This window comes from Onychomys torridus, chromosome 22 (assembly GCF_903995425.1).
Source record: "Onychomys torridus chromosome 22, mOncTor1.1, whole genome shotgun sequence".
Classification (NCBI taxonomy): Eukaryota; Metazoa; Chordata; class Mammalia; order Rodentia; family Cricetidae; genus Onychomys; species Onychomys torridus.
The window spans coordinates 25,775,480-25,792,037 of NC_050464.1; the positions used below are offsets into that span (position 1 = coordinate 25,775,480).

Here is a 16,558-nt window from a genome sequence, read left to right on the forward strand (position 1 = left end):
GGGAGAAACAGAATTTAATGTGTTTTGGGGCTAGTTCCATGTGGTGGATGACAGAAATAGGTATTTTTTTCTTTCCCTGAGTCCCTTGGCAATGTGACGTGGAAGTTCCACCCACTAAGAAGTGACGGGGGCTCTTTCCCCACTCACAGAACACAGATGAGTGCGCTGAGCACTGCAGTTCTGGTTATGCTCCCAAATAGCTTTAAGGGTAAGCCCAGGACAGCCCCTTGGGTTATAAGACATTTATGTCCATCAGCTGAAAGCCTGTCAGTCCCCCAGAAGCAGTGTGTCCAGCTGAGAGGCAGTTGATCTTGGTAATAGGAGCTAGCTTGACTTGTCAGAAGAACAACCCAGCTAAACCCCAGCACAGATGCAGACCTATAGAATTTGGCAACAAAAAGTAATGGTTGGTCCAAGCCATGGATAACTATCAGGGTGGGTTTTGTTTTTTTACTGCATAAAGTAGTTGAACTGTTAGACTTGAATCCCAGCTACAACTACTTCAACCAAGACTCCTCCTCTGTAACATTAGAACAGGAAGACTCCCTGGGATGGTAACACCCAGTGAGGCATTAGTGTAGAGTAAGTCTTCAGTGGATTATCAACACCTAATGCCTTCAATGTGTCACTTAAAAAAGTTCTTCTAGGGCTGGGTGGATAGCTCAGTTGATAAAGTCCTTGTCATTCAAATGGCAGGACCTGGGAATAGATTGACCTCTCTCCTACACACACACCACAATACACAACACACATACATGCATACTTGAAGTCATTAGTTCTTTTAATCAGTGATACCAATAATGCACTTAATTTTGCCAACTCTAACATTTGGCATGCTCTATATCTCAGAAACTGGAAGGAAGCAAATTAGGCAAAACCACCCACTGAGTGAATGTTGTTGGAACTGACTCTTATTTGTGAATTGTCAAGAACTTGGCAAGCTCACTGGTAGGTTGAAATTGCCATTGTGTAAGCACTGATACCAGAGAAATTTCCAAACAATACAAACAAAGGCTGCCTCTTTCCCTTGCTGGAGGCTAGTTGTATTTATAATTCTTGGCACACAACCTTTATGCATCAACTAAGCCATGATGCACAATTCCCTCTGCCATAAAGATTTTCTTCTTGGTGCCACCAAATCCCATTGAGGGAATGAATTCCATTTTGATTAGTAAGTCTTGGCAAGAGAGAGCTTTCCCCCTTCATTTATTTATTCTCTGAGAATTTTATATATGTATACCATGAAATATGGTCATATACATCCCCATTCCCCATTCTCCCTGCATCTCTCACCATATTCCCCCAATACCTCCCCCTTCTAACTTCATGTGTTTGAGACCCCTTTAAGTACAGTTAATGCTGTGTATATGTACACAAGTATGGGGCCATCCACATCATTTAATGTGGATGTCCTTCCTCCCAGCAGCCATCAACCGCCAATAGCTCCTCATAAATAAATGGGGCCTGGGGACCTCCTCCCTCATCCAGGTGGAGATCATTGACTGGCTTGATGTGATGTGGGTCTTGAGTAGGTAACCATGGCAGTGCAGTAGCCTGAATCCATCATTTCATAGTGATCCTCCCCACCCTCAGGCTCTTACACTATGTCTCCTCTTCCATGATGTTTCCTGAGCCCCGGCAAGGGCTGAAATGTTGATAAAGTTATCTTATTTAGGGCTAAGCACTCTGTCGGTTAGGGGAAATCTTAAGGGACTGTCTTAGTTGGGGTTACTATTACTGTGATGGAAGACCATGACTAATAGCAAGCTGGGGAAGAATGGGCTTATATGGTTTACACTTCCACACCACAGTCCACTGTTAAAGGAAGCCAGGACAGGAACACAAACAGAGCAGGAACCTGGAGCAGGAGCTAGGGGAGCAGGGGGGGGGGGGAGTGTGCTGCTTACTGGCTTGCTCCTCATGGCTTACTCAGTCTGATTTCTTATAGAACCCAGGACCACCAGCCCAGGGATGGCACTACCCATCAATCGCTGATTAAGAAAATGCCCTACAGGCTTGCCTATGGCCTAATCTTCTGGAGACATGTTCTCAATTGAGTCCCCCTCCACATTGATGACTCTAGCTTGTGACACATTGACATAAAAGCAGCCAGCACAGGGACCTAACCACCTCCTCTCCCTCCTGCTCCAGGACCATCATGGCTGGTTCATGACCAAGTGCTTCTTCCTGAGAGAGCTACATTCAATCAGTAGAAACAGGGTCAGGAGAACTATGAAAGTCACTGCTCCCTTCACGGCTGCTCCCGAGCCCTAGCTTTCAAGAGATTTCCTGAGGAGATCCCCGTTCCTCTCTCTCACACTCCGCCCAACATCTTTTCCTTGATTTCTCTTTTCCTGAGGTCACTGCTCAGTTGCCCCCACCCATGATTGACAACCACAAAAGACAGATGTTAGCATCCGGCCTCAAGAGTTCAGCCAGGGTCTTGCTCAGTCCTACGGACTTATGGGTCTCGCAGGGTCTGTATTTGTTTATACAGGCAGCTGGGGATCCATATGCTAGAAAGCCATACTGCAATCGGGCCCCCAGAGAGACTGCAGCAAGCTTTATCTGTACTCTTAGTTTTTTAAGGGCCACAGCTTAAGCACATCAATTCTTTAGTAAGTGCTGAATGTAGCTTGAAGTACCCAAAAACTGTGATCCTCTGAAATACAGGCACCAGGCACAGCAGTGTGGGAGATCTAAGCAGTCAGTGACAAAGCCAAGGACTCATTATCCACCATGGTGCTGACCCACACTGTTTTCTTTTGTGTGCTTACTATTGAGCCATGTTAGTAGACATTTGATGAAGTCAATGAAACGTAGAGATTTATACTCTTTGGTGAGGGGGGGAAATGGCAGAATGGACACACCTGGTGGTCTGGAACGTGTGGTCTATCTGAACACTTGGTCCTTAGTGGCGTGATCATCTGGTGCTGACTCATGAGCCACTGTATTGTAAGGGAGACCCATCATGTCTGTAGTGTGCTCACCTTAGCGGCTGCCTGGTCTCCCTGCATTGTTCACAGCCTGGTCCACATCTTCTTGGTACTGGGACTTAAGCTGAGCCGTTAAGAGTAACATGGGAAAGACGCAAGAATCTGTTACCATGGGCCCTGGGTCCTGCCCGGAGTCAGACTGCTCCATGAGTGCCAGTGATTTGGGCAAATCATATACTCAGGCTGTTGAAAACACATGGCCTCCTGAACATAGTGAGGATGCAAACTGCTTGAAGCAAAGATGGTGTCAGCCCGAAGACCCAACACATACCATCTATGCCGCCCTCTCTTTCTCACTCTTGGGTGTAAGGGGGATAAGCAAAGACCCACAGAAAGTGCCATATTATGAAGCCCTCAGCAGCTTGGAAAAGGACAGGCTAATCATCTTACACTCATTAGGTCTCAATGATTGTCACTCTGTTGTTTTGTGGCCCTCCTTTTGATGTTCTGTAAAGGGGCTTGGCTGCTTGTTCGAAGACAGAACATTATAGACGCCAGTGTGTAAAATTCCCAGGAGGGATTTTTTTTTTTTTTTTTTTTTATATAATCACCATTATGACTCCATTATGGAATGTTTTTTTTTTTTTCTCTTATTCTAAACGGAGTTCCCAGCGAGTGCCAGAGCACACAGAGAGGTTCTCCCCAGAGGTTTTGTAAACACAGACACCAGGACCAGCCTTCCATTAACTAACAGCCAAGCAACACTTGCTAGGCAGAGCAGGGTTGGAGCAGGGACACAGAGGAGGAAATGCTCTTCTTGGATAGTCTAGGCTGTTTCTCAAGGCTCCTGGCCTCTATGCTGGGCACAGGGTCATCACACATCAAGCCCACATCCTCACAGGGAAGCTTCTGTTTATCATTTGCTGAAAGAACAGCAAATATATAGGAACATACCACCTTAGGAGGTGACCTGAGAGGGGAGAAAAGAGGCCACTCGAGCCTTCAGAATTGCACCCTTCTCTTTTAATCTGTTTGTTCAATTCTGTTTGAATGTACACACTGCTGAACTATTTCAATTAGATGCCAAAATGAAAGCAATCTGGAGGGAGAGGAAGAGTTGAAGGTATTTTATGTAATGTTTTTCCTGTAACTTTTCTTATACAAAAAACAAAACAAAACAAAACAAAAAAAAAACAAAAAAAACAAAAAACAAACCAAAAAACCCCACCACATGAAACAGTAAATACTTCCATAGCAACAGCTCTGCCTCCTGTTTCCTAGAGACTGCTCTAGAAAGGATGGAGGGCGGTACAGCCAAGCCAGTCCGGAATCTCCAAACCCCATGTGGGGTTTGCCAGAGGCAGGTCACTTCTAATTACTGTTAATTGTTCTGGGGCTGCAATAGTCTTACACACGCTAAGCAAATGCTCTACCACTGGGCCACACTTCCAGCCCTGATCCTTCTTTGAATGGAGTTTAAAGCGGCTTCAATTAACCTCAAAGGAAGGAGATTCCAAGAGCATGGATTTAAGCCCCTCTGCTTTCCAAACATCTTTCCCTAGTCACTCCCATCTCTAACATAATGTCCAAATGCATTCTTGATTGCGACTGATGGCCCTTTCCTAAGGGTGCGCCACACAGACTTAATTTGGGAGTTTGCTTTGTCATGTGTTCTATGGGTGGGAAAACGTAAACAAATGTTTAAGTCTATGCTAGAACAGCAACCAAGGCTCTCTGAGTCTTTATCCCAAACAAAAGGGAAACTTACTGAAACTCTCGACAGCCCGAGACATTTTCGCTGGTTTGTTTTGCTTTGTTTTCTTTTTCTAGAAGAGTCAGAGAAAGGTTCAGTATAGGCTTCTTCTAACAGTTTTCAGAAGATTGACAAATCTATTTTAAAAAGTAGAAAAAAAATTAACATCCCAGAGTCCTATTTGATCTCTACCTGATTTCATATACTTTAAAATTTTTATAAATTCATAAACCTTATAAATCCAGCACTTGTGAGGCTGAGACAGGAGGATTGCTGGAGTTCAAGGTCAGCCTGGGTTATACAGTTCCAAAATAGCTAGATTGAAACCTTGTCTCAAAAAAAAAGTGTGTGTGTGTGTGTGTGTGTGTGTGTGTGTGTGTGTTTCAAACCTCAGGTTCGTGGGCTGTAATGAGATGAGATGGGAACTAAATGGTCAATGGTTGTAAAGTCTCTCTGTCTGCACAGTATGTCAGTGCAGCAAATACAGTATAGGGTTAATTCTGTGTGATTTCCTCCTCAGGATAGACACAATTAGTTTCTAGAATCACAAGTGACATTTCCTGACAATCTTCTTTCACTTCCAGACATGCTGCCCCTCCCTGCAGCCTTCCCTTGGGTTCACTTTCCAGGGCGCTCCTGCTGTTGAAGGATCCAGACCAATTTCCCTTGGAGAATAAACCCCACTGAGGAGTTGTGTGATTAGGTTCAAATGAGATAGTTTTAGATAGAAACACATGCCTGTTCACAACAGCTATCAATGTGGCAGAGCCTAGAACTCACCTGGGAAATGTTTCAACTGAGTAACTGTCTTTTTCTGGCTGATTGGTAGGTGTGGCTGTAGGTGATTGACTTGTTAATTGATACAGAAGGGTCCAGCCCACCGTGGGAGGCACCGTCCCTAGGCAGCTGATCTTGAACTGTATAAGAAAGCTAACTGAGTGCAGAGCTGTGAATGGGCCAATAGGTAGCATCCTCCAAGGTTCCTGCCTTCAGGTTCCTGCTTGAGATCCTGTCTTGAGTTTGCTCAATGATGGATTATGAACAGGAGGTATAAACTAAAAAATCCTTTCCTTTCGGGGTTGCTTTTGGTCAGAGTGTACTGTCACGGCAACAGAATAAAAATAGAACAGAAGCCATAGGAAGGAAAAATAAACCAGGACATTAACAAGAATTCTAGCTATGAAGGGAAGAGGCAGGTGACAATGGGGACAGAGGACACTGAGACTTCAGGATCTTAAAGCTAGGTTCTCCATTGCCATAGGGGTAGACTGAGGCCCATGGAGGCTCAAATTTCCCTAAAACTGAAAGGATGAGCCAGGATGAGCTCTGATGCCCAGCCTTCACAGTGGTTCCATTTGGACGGCATCAGGGAGAAAGGCAAGGTCATGTGAGCAGAACCTCAAACACCAGTTGCTGGAGATAGTACCTCCATATTTACCTACTGCTTATCATCCCAAAGCCACCAGAACACGCCACAGGGCAATGGGCTTTCCTTTCTGCAGGAGGTACCCACAGTGACACTAGGTATCTTGGTTTACCTCTGCCTCTCCTTTCTGTGGGAGGAGCCATGCCCCTGTTGCTGGAGGCATCCATGTTATCCCAACAGTAGCGGCCTACAGGGCAGGAAGGAAGTTAATCTTAACAGAGATACCACAGTCCCTTCCTTAATCACCGTCTCGCCAGACACAAGACTGGAGGGGAAATGAGTGTCCCTAGATGGGCAGAAACAGATGATTGAAGGTGACTCCAAGCTGGCTCAGATGGGTGAAGTGGAAACAGTGTGAACAGCAGCAGTGTCAGCAGCTAGTCTGAGAAGGGTGACCCACCTGGATGGGTGCAGGTGCACACTGCTTTGTGGAATCCTCAAGCCCCACTGCACACATGGGTCTTGAGCCAGCACCTAGGGGTGGGGTCCAGTGTGTTTGCACAGGCCCTCTAGGGGGGGAAGTGTTATCACTTGCAACCCCCCTGCCTAAGTTCTATTGGTGGGAGCTGAAGGCTCTTAGCATCAAGGGCTTGGGCATGGTTGGGGCATGGAGGAGCTTCTCGGGTGGGGCCACAAGACATCTCCTCTATGATGATGACAACGCCAGCTTTCTCTTTTAGTTGTTTCTGTGTCTGCTTCTCCTGTACAAGGGGTGCTGGAAATTGCAGAGGCCCAAGGCCCTTTTCATCTTAGCATCCATCTCCATCCCACTGCCCTTGCCTTCCATGCTGAGTGCAAGTGAGCTCTGAAGCCTTCTTGCTCCAGAGTTAGAGACAAGCTTTCATTTCCTTCCTTTCTGAGTTCCCAAAGGTCTCCAGGTCCCTCCTGAGATGAGGCTGCCTGATAGAGTTCCAATAACGCTTTTGTTCTAACAAGTTTAATTTGATTCACTTTACTGACAGTTTAGGAAAAGTTTATTTGAATAAGAAAAAGCCTAGATATTTTGCCCCATTTAAAAATTAATGATGCTTAGGCCAGAGAGATGGCTCAGTGGTCAGAGCACTGGCTGCTCTTACAGATGACCCAGGTTTGGTTCCCAGCATCCTTATGGTGGCTCACAATCATCTGTAACTCCAGTTATAGGGGATATGACTCCCTCTTCTGGTCTCTTAGGGTACTGCACACACATAGTGCACAGACATACATGTAGGCAAACACACACATACATAAACCTTTTTAATCAAAGATGCTAAATAGACAATTAGATTATAATTTTTTTCTTTGAGCAAACAAAGAATCATGAACCAGACAGGAAGTGTTTGGAGCCATCCACAGGGACAATGCAAGTGGCAGAAGCTTGCAGAAGACAGACCAGGAGGTACAGCAAAGAACACATTGTTTGCTATAGATACAGAGTATGTCTGATTTAGTCTAAGTAAAAAGTCCCTCTCATCTCCCAATCTTGAGAAGAACCATGATATGTTAAGCACTACGGTGGGGTAAAAATATCATTTATTGTATCAAAATAGCATACCCACTATGAGGTGAGCCATTAAAGAGCTAAACTCTAATAGTAGGCTTGTCATTGGAAGGACATGGGAAGAAATATTCTCCTGAACTCTTCAGAAACATCAAACCATGTATCTAGCAAGGAGGAGCCAGGGTGCTTCTGTCCCCCACCCCAGCACCTCTCATCCATCAGCCCCACTAAGCCAAAATATGCCCCTCCCCACTGTCCCATTTTAACTCAACTACCACATGTGACTCATCTCCCCACTGTGCACTTTGGGATGACGGAATTGAGTTTGTCATCTGGACTCCATCTTTAAGTCTTGCATCTCAGAAACTCTGACACAGATCCGTTGAGTGTGAGATCAGTGACATGACCCAGCCTTGTTCTGGGAAGTGTTCATGAACAGGTAATGAAGGGACCCAGATGAAGTGCAATCCTCCTTCCCACCGATGTGATACCAAGGACAGGTTCCATCTGAATGATCCAGATTATCATTTGCTTTCAAAAGCAGAGATGTTAAGGCGGACTCATTACCGAGTTTTAGACTAACTAGATAAGGCCCCTGCTCTTTTGGTAAACAGGAAAATTGGCCTTGATTTCAATGGCTTGTAGCCACAATATCTTCAGACAACATGTGGGAGACAGAGCCCTCATCTTGCCAAGAAGGGATGCTCTGTCCTTATCGGGCAGCTTTTAAAAGACACACAGGGCACACTTGTAAGTCCCTATGACACACACAGGCTCTGAAGTCTGAGAAGCAAACTGGGTGTCATGCTCACAGTGGTGGCATGAACATGCTAAGCTGTTCTTTGTTCTCAATGGAGTGCTGTCACATGCACTGTGATGTACCTAACCCACTCCCACCTCCCCCCACCAGCTTCCACTCACCAGTAGCAACTTTGCCCACTCCCAGGTCAAGAGCTTAAATGATTCACCTAAATGTATCCCTGGGGAAGTGGGGTGAAACCAATCCTCAGTTGATCTCAATGAAAGCAAGGACAACCGTCTTCCCAAAGAAAGCTGATCATGCCTTAGAGATGGGGGCCCACCAGACAGATGCCCCTGGCATTACTCATAGCTCTCAATCAGAAGGCACAATGTGCCATGGGACTTCAAAACAAAAACATGTGTAATAAAAAAAATCACGATATAAAAATAGCTAATATTTATTAAAAGTATCATAGGTGCCATCTGTAATAAAATTCTATCTGGTTGAAGTCTCATGATACTACTGCACACAGGTTACTGCGATTTATCCACATGCAAAAATCACGGCTCAGAGGGGCTTAGGAACCTGCCGTGGTCACACAGCTGGGGGAGCTGTGGTGCTGGTGACCTATCTCTGACCTTACACCTCTGCTGTGAGGCTGTAGCCTGTAGGCAGAGCGCACACCTATGGCTAGCTCCTGCCCCACCCATGAGTTCTCCTCCTTCTAACACCTTCATTCCGTTTCTTTCCCAGATGACCCCATATACACGTGCCCTTAACAGGCTTTGGTGAGATTTATTCACCTCTCTTGCAGCTTTACGAGTAGCCCACTTGCATTTGCTGGCCATTGTAAATAGATTAGAGATGGCTGTGTGGCCCAAACAAAGTCAAGGCAACTCAATTACAAGCCATTTACTGGACTCATTATAAGAGAGACATCTACTTTTGGCTCTACGCAGGGCAAGAGGCAGGAGCCACTGGGGCTCCCTGAGCAGAAAATGAGGGAGGTAAAGATAATTTGTGCCAAAGGGAGGTCATTTAAGCCAGAGGCCTCTGAATCCAAATCCCCCATCAGTTCAGTTGCAGGGGGCAAAAAAGGTTTGGTTTTTTTTTTTTTTTCCACACAGCACAGCCTATGTATTTCAAATGGACAAGAAATTAGTATCAGAGCAGTGTTCCAGGATGGAGTCTCAGTGGAGCTTTCTCTCCAGTACTTTGAGGTCTACAAGATGAATCTAGAAAATTCACTACTGTGGAAAATGAAGACTTAGGTTGGGGGCGAGGGGAGGCCAGGGCCTTGGTGACTAATTGCTGTAACACTGTCCTTCTGGTGGCTGTGGTAACTTCATGTTCTCTTTTGACATCATCAAGCACCGAAGCTCCTGCAGGATGACTTTGATGCTGTGGGAATTCTGCCACTTGGCCAGCACTGCCGTGGCCCTTGGGTCCACCACTCCATTTGAACTGCTCACGCCGCTCATATTGACTTTTGTTACAAATCTTACAGATGGGGGTGCTTCTGGGTATTTAGGCCCACATTCTATTTTTAGGCTGTATATTCGGTTTTCATAAATTGTTCTTGAAGGCCCAATTATCATCCCTGTCCATCTTGTAAGTGTCATGTCTTCGTCGTCCTCTAGACCCCAGCTAACTGTGCTGTTGCCTACTCCTTTCTGGCCTTCTTCCAGCTCTTCCAACAGTCGGAAATTTTGAGGGACTTTTACTCCCGAGCCTGTGGTGGCTGCCATCTTGCGTCGCTGTTGCTGCTCGAAGGCCGGCCCCTTCTTCACCCCCCACTTGAGCTTCCTGGGCGCTGGTGCACATGCGCAGGCGTAGGCACAGACCAGGTTTGGTTTTTTTATTTCTTTAGCTCAAGTCCATTTGAGTTGTAACTGAACTGAATGTGTGACAGACACATGCCTCCCCTCTCAGTGGCTCTGTATTATCATCTGTAGGACTGGCTATTGAGAGGACTGAGTGATTTTTTCCCCCAAGCACCATGGAGAAACAACAGTTTAGGAGCCTACAAGGACAACCCAAGCCATAGCATCCAAGAGGAGCCGGAGTTTTGATTCTTGGGACCCACAGGTTCACTCCTGGCTGCATTGGGCAAGCTCGGCAGAAAAGACCTCACATTCCTTTGTCTGTGGCCAGTTCTGTTGTCAAAGACCCCACTGGGAAACTCAAGAGAAGAGAAGCCTGCCCGTAGACTGCCATGTCACAGCCACGTGGAGGTGGGCACAGAGACTTTAAGGGATGGTGAGATGTGGCCCCTGCCTTCTGCACATTGCTGCTGTGAGTGTTTCCATCTGGGTGGGGGCATCCTGGCCTCCAAGTTAGGTGTCCTCCAGGGAGAGGACAGAGGAAGAAAGTCCTAGCTCATAGAAGATGGATGTGGAGACCATGGATCCCGCTGCAGGAAGAGGGGAAGGGAGACAAGGATCCTATCCCTAAGGGAAGGGAGGTGGATGAGATCTAGAGAGCTGAGAGCTGCAGCCACCTCCTTCCCTTGTCCCGTTGCTGTATAGTTTCCTTCTGTTGACCTCCATATATCCCCATGTCCCCATACGAAGAACCTACCTTTCCAGAAGGAGTCGCTCAAGCCTCTCAAAGCAGGCTGCAGCCCACCTGCCCAGAATGAACTCCCAGATACACAGTGTCTCTAAGAACGCTGGGAACACAGCCTGGAATGGCAGGCAGCCTGACTCTGGGAGCAATCTTAAAGAGACAACACCATCAGGAAACTCCAAGTGGCCTTTTCCTCTCTGGCCAAGAGTTGGACTTGTCTAAGAACTCTTGTGGGGAGCAAGACACATAGTTCAGTTACCTAAAATTCGGGAACCCCAGAGAACTGATATTGGACCCACAGACCAGCTGTGCAGTAACACCTTAAAATTCCCAGATCACTGCACTGGGCACATTGGTACACACTGGTCATTCCAGCATTCCTAAGGCTGAGGTTGAGGACTGTAAATTTGAGACCAGCCTATACTACATGGTATGTCAAAGGCCACCCCAGCAACACAGTAAGAGCCGGTGTCCATAGACAGACACCAGATTTGGGAAGATGCTTTTGCTGGGAAAGTGATGAGCATGCAAGCATGAAGCCCTGGGTTCAGGCCCAGCACTCATAGAAAACACTGGGCATGGCAGTACATGATTGGAATCCCAGCACTGGGCAGGCAGAAATGGGTGGATTCCTGGAGCTCACTGGTGGGCCAGCCTAGGCTACAGGGTGAGTTTCAGATAGTGAGAGATCCTGCCTAAAAAAACAAAAGAAAAAATTAAAAACCCCAAACCAAAGAAACAACAAAAATCCCCCAAACCAAAAACCAAACAAGTTAGCTGGTTGGCAGTGATGCATGCCTTTAATCCCAGCACTTGGGAGGCAGAGGCAGGTGGATCTCTGTGAGTTTGAGGCCAGTCTGGTCTACAGAGCAAGATCCAGGACAGCCACCAAAACTACACAGAGAAACCCTGTCTGGAAAAAACAAAAATAAGAACAAAACAAAACAAAAACCAAACAGGTGGATGGAACTCCCAAAAAGTGACATCTGAGGTTGTTCTCTGGTCTCCACACTCATGCACATACAAGTATGCATCTCATACACAAGAACACAATACACATATACATACAATAGACATACATACATACATAAAGTCACACACAGAGACACACTCACAGTACATACACATGCACAACTCTGCAATACACACATACACACACATGCACACACACACACACACATATATATATGCATGCACACTAACATAAACACATACACCTGTGCATATACATACATACACATAATACACGCATGATAACATACATATAAACACACACACACACACACACACACACACACACACACATATATATATATACACAACATACATGCATTCTAACATACACATAAGTATAGGAACACACATACACACACATCACATATACACTCTAATACCACATACAAATATGCAGACACGTACAAACACATGCACCACACACATGCACATACATACACACATGCATACTAACATACACACATGGACAGGTACACACTTACATGCACACAAACACATATGCACACACATCCATGCATAAACACACACACACACACACACACACACACACACACATACACACACACACCACGACAAAGAAACCAACAGGAGAAAGAGCCGACAAGCCTCCCTACTGCATTGACAGCTTGGGCCTTCTAGCATCTCTGCTCCCTGGAAACTTCCAGAAAGACACAAGATGCCACAGGCCCATTACTTAGGGATTAAACTATGCACCACAGTCAAAGGCATAATTTGGGGAACTTGAGAGCCGAGATGACTCTTAAGTGGGTTAAAGAATGTGGAACAAAGGCCGCGGGTGGCGGGTCGGAAGGGCTCTCTGGTTCCTTTCTGTTCCGAGCTGGAGTCAATTTGCTGTTCCAATGTTTCCCACAGCAGCAAACAGCTCTGGAAGTCTGAACCCAGGCTGGGCTGCCTGGCAACCCAGATGTGTTTGGGGGGAGCTGGGGAGGGGACTCGGGGCCGGCCGGAGCAGGAAACCACTTCTTTACTCCTTCCCAAGCAGAAAGAAAATTGCTCCTTTTTGTCCATTCCAGGAGAACGCATTTAAAATGACAAGCTGAAGAAAATGAAAACAAGGAGGACTTCGATGGGGGAGAATAACGGACAGAGTGCAGAGAAAAACAGAGTGCAGAAAAAACAACTTTCCGGGATTTTCTGATTTCTCTCCCTATGTGCTGGTGAAGCAAACTTGCTTGTGTTTTAGGGTCTCCTCTGGTAATGCGGAGTCTGAGGACAGACTAGCCCTTCCTTGACCTACCTCTCGGCTTTATGGCCAGTTGGAAACATAGAGACAGAAATTACCAGGGGCAGCCAGGTATCTGGAAAATGCCTTGGAGGAGGAGGAGTTGCAAGGTTTTTGTTGTTTTCTTTTTTTCTTTCTTTTTTTTTTTTTTCAAATCTTCAAACATGAAAGAGATCAGAAGAAAAAAGATGAGTCTGTGAAATTGAATTATAACAGCATCGGGCAGCCTGTGCTCAGCAATTAAGAGGAGTGGATTTCAGAGAGTGCTGAGCTGGATGGGGGTGGGGAAGGGAGAGACCTACTTCAAACTCAGGTCGGGGGGTGGGGGCTGAGGGTGTGTTTCCCAATGGGAAACGTGGCTGGTATTGTCAAGGGGCATGGCAGCACTCAAAGGAGTCAGAGGTTTGGAAGCAGCTTCTCTGTGGTGGGAGTCAATGCAGTCCCCATCTCAGAATCCATACCCACAAGGAGCCTCACAATGAGGGCCATCTGGGAACAGAGCCTTTGTGGGTTGTTATGGGTGAGTGGGCCCTGTCCTCAAGGACAACGTCCTCATGGGAGGAAGGAAAGGGTCTCTGAGGTGTTAAGAGCCACAGGGTAGCAGCAGGAGGGAAGAAGGTGTGATGGGCAGAAGCTGAAACAGGTGCTGCAATTCCAAGTTGAAGAATGAGGACCACACCACCAGGAGCCACCAGGAGCCACCAGGAGCCACCAGGAGCCACCAGGAGCCACCAGGAGCCACCAGGAGCCACCAGGAGCCACCAGGAGCTGGAAGAGGCAGGAAAGCATTCTCTCTACACACTTTAGGGGTACCTTGGTTTCTGTTTTCTGGTCTCTAAACCTGTGAGGGAAGGAAGCTTTGCTGCTTCAAGTCACAAGGTCTGCGTAAAAAGCTGGCATGGTTGGTAGCCTCTATAGTCCCAGCAGTGGGAGCTAGAAGTAGGTGGATCCAGAGAGACTCCGTCTCAAGGAAGTAAGGTGGAGCGTGACAGAGGAAGACATCCTATATATCCAGCACTGGCCTCTGTGAGTTTGGGCACTTGTATGTGCATGACAGACGCAAGGAACACTTTGCTACTGTGTGTGTGTGTGTGTGTGTGTGTGTGTGTGTGTGTGTGTGTGTGTGCGAGCAAGCAGGTGTGCGAATGTGTATATGGAGGCCAAAGGTTGACATCAGGGTCTTCCTCCACTACTCTCCATCTTATTTTTTGAGGCAGGATATCTCACTGAACCTGGAGCTCATGAGTTCAGCTAGACTGGCTGATCAGGGAGAGGCAGGGACCCTCTGACCTGCCTCCACCATGCTAGGATTACAGACATACTTCACCACATCACCCAGCTCTTTCTGTGGGTTCTGGGATCCACACTCAGGTCCCCACACAGACTATTTTGTGCAGGAAGCACTTTATCAACTGAGCCATCATCTCTCTGGCCCCTATTTACTACTTCTTGGAGGCAGAAAGGTCATCTGCAGGTATTCACGTCTGTGCAGTGACAACTATAATGTGACCATGTCACCTGCTGTGACAATTGGCTTTCAATGAAAACAGTATTTTAATTTAAATTACATTAATGTGTATGTGTTTCTGCATGCAGGTATGTGCACATAAGTGCAGAGGCCTGCAGAACCCAGAAGATGTCAGGTCCCCTAGAGCTGGAGTTGCCATGTGCATGCTGGGAACTGTACTTAGGTCCTCTGCAAGAGCAGCAAGTGCTCTTAACTACTGAGCCATCTCTTTGGCCCCAGGTAAGAGATTTTTAATTCTTAATGAAGAATTATCTAGATCAGACTATTTTGTGGGCATGTCTGTGGGGGATTGTCTAAATGACACTAGAAGACTTAGCCCATTGTGGGTGGCATCATTCCCTAGGCAGAGTGTCTTGAATAGTGTAAGAAAAGAGAAAGCTATCTGGGAGCAAGTAACAGATGTGTTTAATCCTCTGTGCTCTTGACTGTGGATAGGCTGTGACTAACTGCTTGACTTCCTGCCTTGATTTCCCCAAAGTGATGGACTGTAAACCTGAATTATAAACTAAATAAACCCTTTCTTTTCCTAACTCTCCCTCATGAGGATATTGTCTCACAGCTATAGAAACGAAACTGTAACACTCTTCAAATGGAGGCACTTAGGAATCCTCATTTCTGGCTTCTCTTCAAAGCCACAAAGCCTGGTGGTAAACTTCCCATTTGTCACCAGTTGCTGGGGCTGCCAAGTGGCCAGTCCCTTCAGAAGCAACATCTGAGCATCCAGGGCCTGTGGCTCCTGTTCCTTTTGGCTCCATAGGTGTGATATATACCCCAAAGGACGGCCACTGTGAGCAGGTGGGAGGTTGGATTTAGAACTGTGTAGTGTGCTTAATAAACCTTGCAGTCCTCATTACTACCTAATTCAGGATATTTTTAGGAGCCCCAGAGGCTGACATCACTCCCTTCTCAGCATCTGTCCTGGACACTGATCACTGCTTCATACAAATGGAATCACAGGCACCAGAGTCATTTGTATGTGGCTTCTCTTGGCATCTTATGTCCGAGGTTTACCTACACAATGGCATATATCATCATTTAATTCCTTTTCAGTACTTTTTTCTTCCACTATATAGGTACCCCACATTTGCTGATTTACCCAGCAGGTAATGGGTGGTCTTCATGTCTGGCTATGATGATAATATTTCAGCATATGTTTGTGTCCTCTGTGACATTGTATAACACCCTACCCTTTGATCTCTGGTGGGAGCCCACAACATTGCCCTTTGCACTGATTGGTTATAAACTGACTCTATTGGATTAACCTTCCCCAGCCCTTGTAAAGGAGGTGGGAGCCAGCCTCAGTACCCTTTGTCAGACTTCTCAAAAGCAATCCACTTCCTCTGTTTGGAAATGATATTCTCTCAGTCCTCTTGTAGATGAAGTCACACGGTACATCTCTTTAATCACTTTCCTGTATTTATCCATTTTATTTATCGACTGACACATGCTAAGAACATATCACAGTTGGGATCATTATTTCTTTATTTATTGAAACATGTTGAGATGATGCCAAGGCTATGTTGACTCAGCTGGGGAACCAGGGGCCACTCATTATGGTGACTGTGTCTCACTCAGCAGCGACAGGGGTCACAGCTAATGATTCAGTTCATATACAAGAGTGAGGGGAGAAAGGACATTGCTTCTTCACCCATCACTGGCTACTGCAGTCCTTATCCTTGTTATGGTTCCACTTCTGGAAGACAAAGCTATGAAGGTCTGGATGCTGGCTTTAGAATAGCCTCTCTTTGTCTACTATCAGGATTAGCTCCACAGTTCACCACCACAAACATATAAAAAGAATTTTAATGGAGTCACCCTTTAGCAGGGTGACAATTGTCATCACTAGACACCAGAGAGCCAAGTATCAG

General features: G+C 46.3%; 2 protein-coding genes across 2 annotated transcripts in view; both read right to left on the bottom strand.

The window, feature by feature from the left end:
• The window catches only part of Tmem132c (transmembrane protein 132C), a 284,287-nt gene that overhangs the window by 149,631 nt on the left and 118,098 nt on the right, over positions 1-16,558 (bottom strand). The gene's annotated exons all lie outside the window — the stretch shown is intronic.
• LOC118572713 (ubiquitin-conjugating enzyme E2 variant 1-like) lies at positions 9,524-10,100 on the bottom strand. The gene has a single exon (XM_036172501.1). The coding sequence runs from the start codon at positions 10,083-10,085 to the stop codon at positions 9,642-9,644; it is 444 nt and encodes a 147-aa protein (XP_036028394.1). The 5' UTR covers positions 10,086-10,100; the 3' UTR covers positions 9,524-9,641.